Source organism: Bubalus bubalis, chromosome 6 (genome assembly GCF_019923935.1).
Source record: "Bubalus bubalis isolate 160015118507 breed Murrah chromosome 6, NDDB_SH_1, whole genome shotgun sequence".
In the NCBI taxonomy this organism is placed as follows: domain Eukaryota; kingdom Metazoa; phylum Chordata; class Mammalia; order Artiodactyla; family Bovidae; genus Bubalus; species Bubalus bubalis.
In genome coordinates this window covers 10,632,480-10,641,708 of record NC_059162.1, presented here as the reverse complement: position 1 = coordinate 10,641,708, position 9,229 = coordinate 10,632,480, and the positions used below count along the sequence as shown (strand labels likewise).

Below are 9,229 nucleotides of genomic sequence, written 5' to 3'. Positions count from 1 at the left end.
GGGTGGTGTGTGCCTTGCCAGGCCGCTCTCTCTAGGGCGTCTTGTATGGAAATGACAGAACTCTTCTGTGGGAGAGAAGAGCGTTCCTTCGTGCCCTTTGACCAGGTCCTTACATTCCAGTGTTGGGTGGGGTACCTGACTGCTCCCCACTGTCCTCTGCCAGGCCGTGCTGGAAAAAAAGGAGACCTCCGGCACCATCCCAGGATCGCTTCAACAGACCCCCAAACTCCCTTTTCAATCCTCTTCATGTTGAACCTGAAGCTGAAGCTAGTGTCCCGGGAGAAAGGAGACCATCCTGGCAAGGTGACCATTCCTCTGCGCCTCTGCTTCCACCTCCAGCCGCCCCTGAGTGAGTGGGGAGGAGGACTTGGCAGAATTAGCGCTATGACACCCAGCGCCTTGGACAAATGTAGTATCACCTAACTAACCCTCTGTATTGTTCCAACTCGGATGCTCTATGAGTCACCCTTCCCCGTGTCCAGACTAAGCGTCCCCCAGTGAGGAAATAAAATGCAAGGTAGGGGTGGGTGGGGGACAAAAGAGCAGAAGTCATGTGAGAATCGGGGTGGTGAGGGGACGGCTCACCAGAGGGCAGAAATGTCCATTTAGGGGCATCCTCCTGCAGGATGCTGGTGAGAAACCGCTCTCCCCACCACAAGAAACTTTACATCTTGCTAAGATGCCAGGACAATGTCGCATTTCCAGGACTTTTATATCCCCCAACAGAAATGTGAATAGAGATTGCCCCATAGGCAACAGTCCCATTTTAAAGTATGCTATCGCATTGTCCCCCAGAGCCTGCTTTAACTTGTCACATCATGTGTTCCGCTTGGTACGGAAGACGCATTTACTGTGCCCATAGGTGGCTGGGCAAATGCCCAATTGCTCCCTGAAGCAGCTTCATTATACAACCTCTACAGCTGCCCCCTAGCCTTCCCTCCTGTCACACCAAAACACCCAGACCCAGAGAGTAGCACACACGCCCAGACACCTAGCACTCAGCCCAAAACCTAGCACTCAGATATGACACACAACATACAGCCATGCATAAAGATAAGTACATTCCTACACCATGAATGATACACAAGGAGCCCCCGCCCGAACACATACCGCTCAGGTTGCCGGCATCACATGGATCCAGCCAACAAGCACCACTAACACCCTCTCCCACAAGCACGTCGCTTTTGAACTATCTTTCCTTGGATCAAGTTCAAGGGGATGGAGAAATGGTGAGAGCCATCAGCTGCCCTTTCCCTCCAATTTCCCAGCACATCTTTTATCACCATCTCACACTTTACCTCTGGCCCCCTCTTCCTTCCTTCCTTGTGCTTGAAGAATCCCTTTGTGCTGGAAAGCCCCCTGGCTTCTCATCCTCCCTTTCCACCTTCAGAAAAACACGGTCCCCACCTTTTTCCTTTCCGGAGTGTGGGTCCTCACCAGCAGACTCCAATCTCAAAACAGGAAGCCCCTGGGGTCAGTGCCATAAGTGGTCCTGGGGCTCAGACAGGCGGTGGGCGTGGGGTAAGCACTTCCTGAATGCACTGCCCGCCCCATGGCCCTGCCCAGGGCTGATGGCCTTCATTAGTCCCTGGCGCTTATCTTGGAACCACAGCCACTGACAGAACTACCCCAGCCCATCTCTCTGCCCGCCCTGCTCCCAGCAGCGTCATGGGGAACTGTCTTAACCCGGTGAGTGTGGGGCTGAGCCCACAGCCCCTCCCTCTCTGCCTCCTACCACCCCTTCTGTCTGCCCCTCGGGTCTTATACCTCACTCCTTCTCTCATCTCTTGTCCCTTCCCTCATTTTCCTTGTCCTCTTCTTCTCCCCGTGTCCAGGGTCCCCCATTCTTTGCCTCCTCATTCATCTCTGTCAGTTTCATCCAGACCTGCTCCTCTCTCCCAGGCCTGTCCACTCCCCGTCCCTTGCTTTCCTATGACTCTTGGCTCCTCCTGAGTTGCTCAGTCTTGTCCACTCCCACCCTCTCCCCTGCACCCAGCTCTTGCAGCCCCCACTTTCCCCCTGCCCTTCTCTCCCTACCTCCTGCCCTCAGCTCCCAGGATCCCCTTCAGAGGGATAGCTGGATGCTCTGATTGTCCCTTTGGGGATGTCCTCCAGGTGGCTGATGACAATTCCACCATGTTGGCCTTTAAAGAAGAATTTTTGAGTGACTTTCCGGAGGACTACTATCCAGACTATAATGAGACCGACGTGGAAGCAGCTGCGCCCTGCCACTCCTGCCCACTGCTCAACTACTCCTCACTGCCCTTCTTCATCCTTGTCAGCGTCCTGGGCATCCTGGCTAGTGGGACCATCCTCTATGCTCTTCTCAGACCTTTGTTCCGCTGGCAGCTCTACCAGGACAGGTCTACCCTGGTGCAACTGGCCGTGGGCAGTGCCCTCTTCAGCATCGTGGTGCCCATCCTGGCACGGGAGCTCAGTGGGGCTTTCATCACCTTCCTGTGCCACCTGGCTCACTTGGTCGCCTATGGCTCAGCCTTTGCTCAAGCTCTGCTGATAGGGTACCATGCCTGCCTGGGCCCCCAGCTGGGTGCAGGCCAAGTCCCAGGCCTCAGACTGGGGGTCACTGTGGGACTTTGGGGAGTGGCTGCCCTCCTGTCACTGCCAGTCGTGCTGGGCAGTGACACTTCCCAAGGACGCTGCACCGTGACCTTCAGCGGGGAGTGGGAAACGTTGCGGTACATACACGCTGCAGCCTGCTTTGCCATTTTTGTCTTATTGCCACTGGGTTTGTTGGGAACCAAGGGGCTGAAGATGGCGCTGGGCAGGGCACCGTGCCCATGGTTTGATGTCCTGTGGGTCTGGTTCATTTTTTGGTGGCCTCAGGGCATGGTTCTGGGATTGGACTCCCTAGTGAGGTCCAAGGCCATAGTGGTGTCAACATGTCCGGCCCAGCAGGCCCTGGACATGCTGCTGGATGTGGCAGAAGCCCTGGCAATATTGCACTGCGTGGCTACACCCCTGCTCCTTGCCTGGGTGTGCTACCAGGCCACTCGCACCTCCCCACCCTCCCTGCCTCTGCCTACAACACAGACTTCTCATCTGGACACCCTTGGAGGCAAATCCTAGCTCTCTGCCCACCTGTCAACCTGAATTAAAGTCTACGCTGTTTTTATTTTATGAAGCTGGTGGTTTCTTATTTTGTCTGGGGACGTAAAGGAGAAGGAGGAGAATGGAGAGAGAGAGACATTTCACACCAGACTTTGCTGTCAGCGTCTGCTTCTCTGGCTGGCCTAGAGAGAAAGTGAATGATGTACAAACATCCTCGGGGCACACAGATGTTCTCTTGAGGTGTGGGGTTACTGCCATCTCAAAGGGCAAGAGCAAGGGGACCAGAATTTGAGGACAGCAGCTAAACCTTAAAAAAAAAAAAGCTAGAAGACATGGCTTAGCTAGTAAAGAAAGAAGAGATGCTGCTGCAGTGAGAAAAACAGAGAAGAGTGAAGATGAACTGAGAGCATGACTCCTCTCTGCCTGGCCTGTCCAGCATTCCTCTCTGCCTTCTATATGCCTTCTGTCTTCCTGTTGGCTTTGCTTAGAGATCAGGGTGGTGGGGGGAGGGGGAGCAGTGGAGGAGAGAAGCGTCCTGGAGGACCTTACTTAGCTCAGGGAACCTAGCAAGATAATTCTAAAGCCACTTTCCAGGAGTCATCTCTGAGGCTTTTTCTTCAGCGTAGTCCTAATCCCCATGTGTGTGCGCATCTGTCTGTCTAAACCTGTTAGAACCCATGTCCATGTTAGATGCATGTGTGTAATAACAGATGGGCTTCCCTGGTGTCTCAGATGGTACAGAATCTGCCTGGGTTCGATTCCTGGGTCAAGAAGACTCCCTGGAGAAGGGAATGGCTACCCACTCCAGTATTCTTGCCTGGAGAATCCCATGGACAGACTACAGTCTATGGGATTGCAAAGAGTCGGACACGACTGAGTAATAACAGATGCCTATGTGTATACGTGCCTCTCTATCAGAGTTTGACTTGCATACTCCTGCGCGAGTGATCTGCTCTCTCTTTTTCTCGGGCCTCCCCCTCCACCTCATTCTGCTCTCCATCCTTGTTCTCAGGGCATGGAATCAGGATTTGTAGCTCACTCCTAACTCAAATGAGTTTTCTTTACCGTGAAGCGTAAGATACTTGATGAGGAAAGGCCTGATCTGGCTGGGCCATCTGCTTGGAATCCCCCAAATTTCCCTTCTAATACCTTTTAGCTCTCAAAATAAGCCATTTTCCCCACACAAATATATCCTTCTGCTTTCCCCACCATACCCCTTTGCCCTGGGGCCTCTTCCTCAAATAGCCTCCCTGATTGTCTGGATGCTTCATCATCACCCTGGAGGCTTTTTCTCAGTCAAGTTTAGGTGATGATAGGAAGGACCATGAATAAGCCCCTCTCCATAAGGAGGACAGCCTCTTTTTTATAGTTGTATTTATTTATTTTTGGCTGTGCTGGGTCTTTGTCGCTGCATGGGCTTTTCTCTACTTGTGGTGAGTGGGGGCTACTCTCCAGTTGCCATGTGCAGGTTTCTCATTGAGGAGGCTTCTCTTGTTGTGGAGAACAGGCTCTAGGGTGATTGGGGTTCAGTAGTTGTGGTTCCCGGGCCCCAGAGCACAGACTAAATAGTTATGGCACACAGGCTTAGTTGGTCCACAGCATGTGGAATCTTCCCAGACCAAGGATCGAACCCATTTCTCCTGCATTGGCAGGCAGATTCTTTACCACTGAGCCACCAGGGAAGCCAATTGGGAAGCCCAGTTTTAATGGCACCAACAAATTCACCCTGTATCTGAGAGGCCACACAAAAATGTGTCTCTCCCTCCAACCCAATTAAACACTGGGGAGACTTGAGAAGGTACCTTACATCTATCGGAATCTAGGGATGTTATTGTGTTAGTCGCTCAGTTGTGTCCAGCTCTTTGAGATCCCATGGACTGTAGCTTTCCAGACTCCCTCTGTCCATGGAATTCTCCAGGCAAGAATACTGGAGTGGGTGGCCATTGCCTTCTCCAGGGGATCTTCCCAACCCAGAGACTGAACGCAGGTCTCTTGCATTACAGGCAGATTCTTTACCTACTGAGCCACTAGGGAAGCCCTGAATCTAGGTATGGCCTGTCATTTTTCAAAGATGTGCTATATGTGGTTTCTCCCCCAAAATCATTTCTGCTTGACTCTTTGGACTTTGGAGATAAGTAGGAGAATGCAGGAGAAGGGCAGAGATGAGTTACAGCATCCTGGGCAGGCGACTTGAAAGGCAGGAGGAATTTTCCTGGGTGGGTGCAATGACAAATCCTCTCCACCCCCCCACCTCCCGTCCCTTAGCAACCACCAGATTAGCTGCTGATTGGTGCATCCTAAATTGAAAGGCGGGAGTTAGGGACCAATTGAGACGCGGGAGACATACTGAAACAGAAAGAAAGGCAGAGAAAATAGAGAAAAGAGAGATAAATTACAAACCTAAATTATGCTAAGATCTCCAGTCACAGTTTACGAATGTATCCCAGTGTTTTCTTTGCTGTAATTCCCTTCCCAGCCTATTCTCATAGATTGCACCCTCCAGCAACTGACCACTCTCTCAATCCTCCAGGTACTGGCCAACTCCCTTACAAGCTACTGGATTCAGATGCTGACCTAGTTAAGGCGGAGGAGAGGGCATTTTCAACTTGCCAAATCTTCCAGTGTCAACCTGATCCAAAGGAGGCTTAATTTAGGACCACTTGGGTTGTCTTATTTACCTACCCCCTCAGCCATGCCTCCAGGCAGAGATCCCTCTTTGCTCAGCCTGGGTAGACAGACCCTCAGATACTCTGCCCCTCTTCCATCTCTCGCAAAGGAAAGGCCGAGGCAGGAGCCTGGAGCTGATAAGAGGAAAGGCTTGGTTGGAAATGTGTCCCCACAACTTTCTCCTTCCCAGTCCGTCCCCTCTGCTTTGCCCCAGTTCCCCTGGGTGCTGGCCTTTCCCTGTGTTATCTCCATTGCATTCAGGTAGCTCTTCTGTACGTCTAACCCTGGCCTTAAATCATTTCTCTAAGGCTTTCCTGGGGATCCTGTTATCCCAGTCCATTTAACCCACTGCACACCACCAACCACTTCCAAACTGCTCTGACTCAGGCATCTTTTCTGCAACCCTTCAGGAATACACTTCCTATTTCCTTTGAACCCTTAAGAATTTAATCTCAGGGATGGCAGGGACTTTAGCTCTGTATGAATTATTGGGCCTCTGGCTAAAGGAAAAATCCTCTCAGGAAGAAGACAGCCAGAAAGCAAGCTCTTGGGAACACACACATACCCTAGGGAGGGTTGCTCTGCATTACTTCTTTATGGAGAGAGACTTATTTCTTAAGGGAAGATGGAAGATCGCATTGATGCCCATAGTTCATTGATTTCAAACTGGAGCCCCTCCCAGAGGATTTCAGAAGCAAATACCTGGTCCTTACATCCTATTTCCCTGAAACCATAGCCCCATCATTACCTTCCTTAAGAAAGAGTCCTCAGAGGAATTCTGATTGAAAACTTCACTGGGATTTCAAACCCAATTCATTGCCAGCTCTAATTGTCAGGGATTTGCATGAAAACCATCGTATGCTACCTAATTATTCTGACAACAGCAGCCCGCCGTCTGGGCACAAGGAGAATCGCAGTTTTAATTAACAAGAATGCACCTTGCAGACGAATGTGACTGTTTAGGTTAATTAACAAGTCCGAGTCCTTCCAAATCATCTCTGCATGTCTTCCAGGTGACTGGGGCAGGAGGGACTTGGGGGCATTCACGGGGTGGTAGGGGAAGGTTAGAAATCCATTCGGCCAAAATGCGTGTCAGCTTTCATCCTCCGTACAGCTATTTGGTGAAGGGAAGAGGGAATCACCAGGGGAAAGTGGTCCTTGAAAAAATTGATTTAGGGAAATCTGAGGCATAGTTTTAGGGTGGTTTTAGGCATTTTTATGTCACCCTTAGACTTTTAGAAACCTTGTAGACACAGCTATGGAAAAGAGAGGAAGAAGTCCTGGTAATTCTCAAATATCTCTGATTCATTGTCCAGTTGTTTGCAAACTTGTTGTCTTCCAGGAGATCTCCAGCACTCCCCAAACTGCCATTTCTTCCCACATTTGGAGGTACGTTCCTACCCCATTTGGAAGTGTTAGTCAGTTGTGTCTGACTCTTTGAGATCCCATGGACTATAGCTCACTAGGCTCCAATGTCCATGGGATTCTCCAGGCAAGAATACTGGAGTGGGTTGCTATGCCCTCCTCCAGGGGATCTTCCTGACCCAGGGATCAAAGTTGCTTATTCCCTAAGATTTCACAGATAATGTCCCAAATTTCACCCTTGCCCTCTTCAAGGGTTATTGTTTGTATTTTTTTTTTTTCCTGAGTAGCTCTCCACCTCCTAGAAGAATACACTGCATGTGACTCCAAACTGCGTGTGTTTGAAGGGCTTGGGTTTTCTCCCTCTATGTCATGCATTATTAATGTATGGAGGAGGAACGTTGCAGGTGTCTTGGAAAATCTGGTGAAAATTGTGAAATCTCTCTTCAGGAAAATAGACTATTCCATCCCAAATTTGGTGTTTACTTCTCCCGTACTGTACTCAGAGCTAAACTCACATGCCTTCCCTCTAACTATAGGGGCTTCCATCAGCTCCTCCATGCTCACTAAGCTGGAGGCCCATGGCCTAGGGCCCTGTCTGTTCTCTGAACGGGCAAGTCCCATTTCCACTAAGTGTCTTCACCCTTGACATCTCTTCTGCCCATGACTCTCTTTCCTGTGTTCTTTCTGTGGCTGAGACTTTCTTATCCTTGAGATCTCGATGCAAATCTCACCTCTTCCAAGAATGACCTTCCCTGACATCCAGTGGGCTGTAGCCCCCAGCCACCTCATGCACCCAGTGATTCCCCACCAGTTCATCTAGGACGTTTCCAGCATGGCACCAAGTACCATGCACTGATATGGTCTTGTCTCTTTATTGGTTTGCTTACCAGCTTGTTGATGATCTACCTTCCCCCCAGTAGAAAATCAAACACCAGGAGTGCAAGAACTTTCCCTGTCTTGTGACTGGAACATAGAGCTCGTAAACATATTATGAGAAGTGGCTTCCCTGATAGCTCAGTTGGTAAAGAATCTGCCTGCAATGCAGGAGACCTGAGTTGGATCCCTGGGTTGGGAAGATCCCCTGAAGAAGGAAAAGGCTACCCACTCCAGTATTCTGGCTTCGAGAATTCCATGAACCGTATCGTCCATGGGGTCACAAAGAGTCGGACACAACTGAGTGACTTTCACTTCACTTCTCTTCAGATGTGAGAAATGATTAATTGTATAAACATAAAGTGTGGTGCCCCACTCTTCAGAGTTTACAGTCCCGTGGGGAAGAGGAATAAGTAAGAAAAGAATTAGCACAGAAGAACTGCCCTCAAATGGAACTCCTCTCCCTCAGTCCCTCCGGCCATACTTTCCACAGCGTGCAAACCATTTGGGGGCCGAAGAGTTCAGAGGGCCGTCAGCACATGATTTCTGGAAACCTGTTTTCTGGGCCACCTTTCGGGTGGCTGGAGCTGAGGGTGTCTTCGCCACAGCTCCCCAGCCACGTTGGAGGAACGATGCAGGCTTTCCTTTGCGACAAAGCTGCCGTGGGCACCGCGAAGCTGTGGGCCTCAGACAGCCGGGGAGGAGCTACCATTCTTCATCTTCTCTTGCAGAGAAGTGAGTCCTGGGAGACTCCCCAGAGTTCTCAGACAGTCTCCCTTTGGCTCGGAACTGAATTTGGAGTCCAGCCACCTCCTTACATGTCATCACCCTCAGTGGGAGCACACACCCTCCTTGGACCTGGAAGCCGTTTCTGTTCCCTGTTGATTTTTCTTTTCCATTCTATCCCCTTCTCCTCTTTAGTTCCAGTTTAGGTGTCCCTGTGCCCCAGGCCTTCCCACCCTCTGAACTCTGCGTCCTTCTTTCCAGTTCTGGCCTCTGTAGTCAGCATGCCTGCATTCACTTCCCTGCAGTTCTGGGTACTTTGTCAGGTTAACCCTTTAAGGCACTTGTGCTCAGTCGTTCAGTTGTAGCCAACTCTTTGCTATTCCATGGACTGCAGACCCCCAGGCTCCTCTGTCCACGGAATTTTCCGGGCAAGCATACTGGAGTGAATTGCCATTTCTTTCTCCATTAAGGCACCTAAGGTTGTATAATTATGTATGAAAGGGAGTGAAACTGTTAGCTGCTGAATCAT

General features: G+C 50.5%; 1 protein-coding gene across 1 annotated transcript; it reads left to right on the top strand.

Moving 5' to 3' along the window:
* Positions 1-338: 338 nt before the first annotated feature.
* ACKR1 (atypical chemokine receptor 1 (Duffy blood group)) lies at positions 339-3,138 on the top strand. The gene is made up of 2 exons (XM_006061008.4): positions 339-1,689; positions 2,116-3,138. Exons 1-2 carry the CDS (start codon positions 1,669-1,671, stop codon positions 3,085-3,087), a joined length of 993 nt encoding a protein of 330 aa, XP_006061070.3. The 5' UTR covers positions 339-1,668; the 3' UTR covers positions 3,088-3,138.
* Positions 3,139-9,229: the final 6,091 nt, after the last annotated feature.

Coding starts and splice junctions, on each gene's coding strand:
- ACKR1 (XM_006061008.4), top strand. CDS start 1,669: ATGGGGAACTGTCTTAACCCG. Junction 1,690..2,115: donor TGGGGAACTGTCTTAACCCG/GTGAGTGTGGGG, acceptor GATGTCCTCCAG/GTGGCTGATGACAATTCCAC.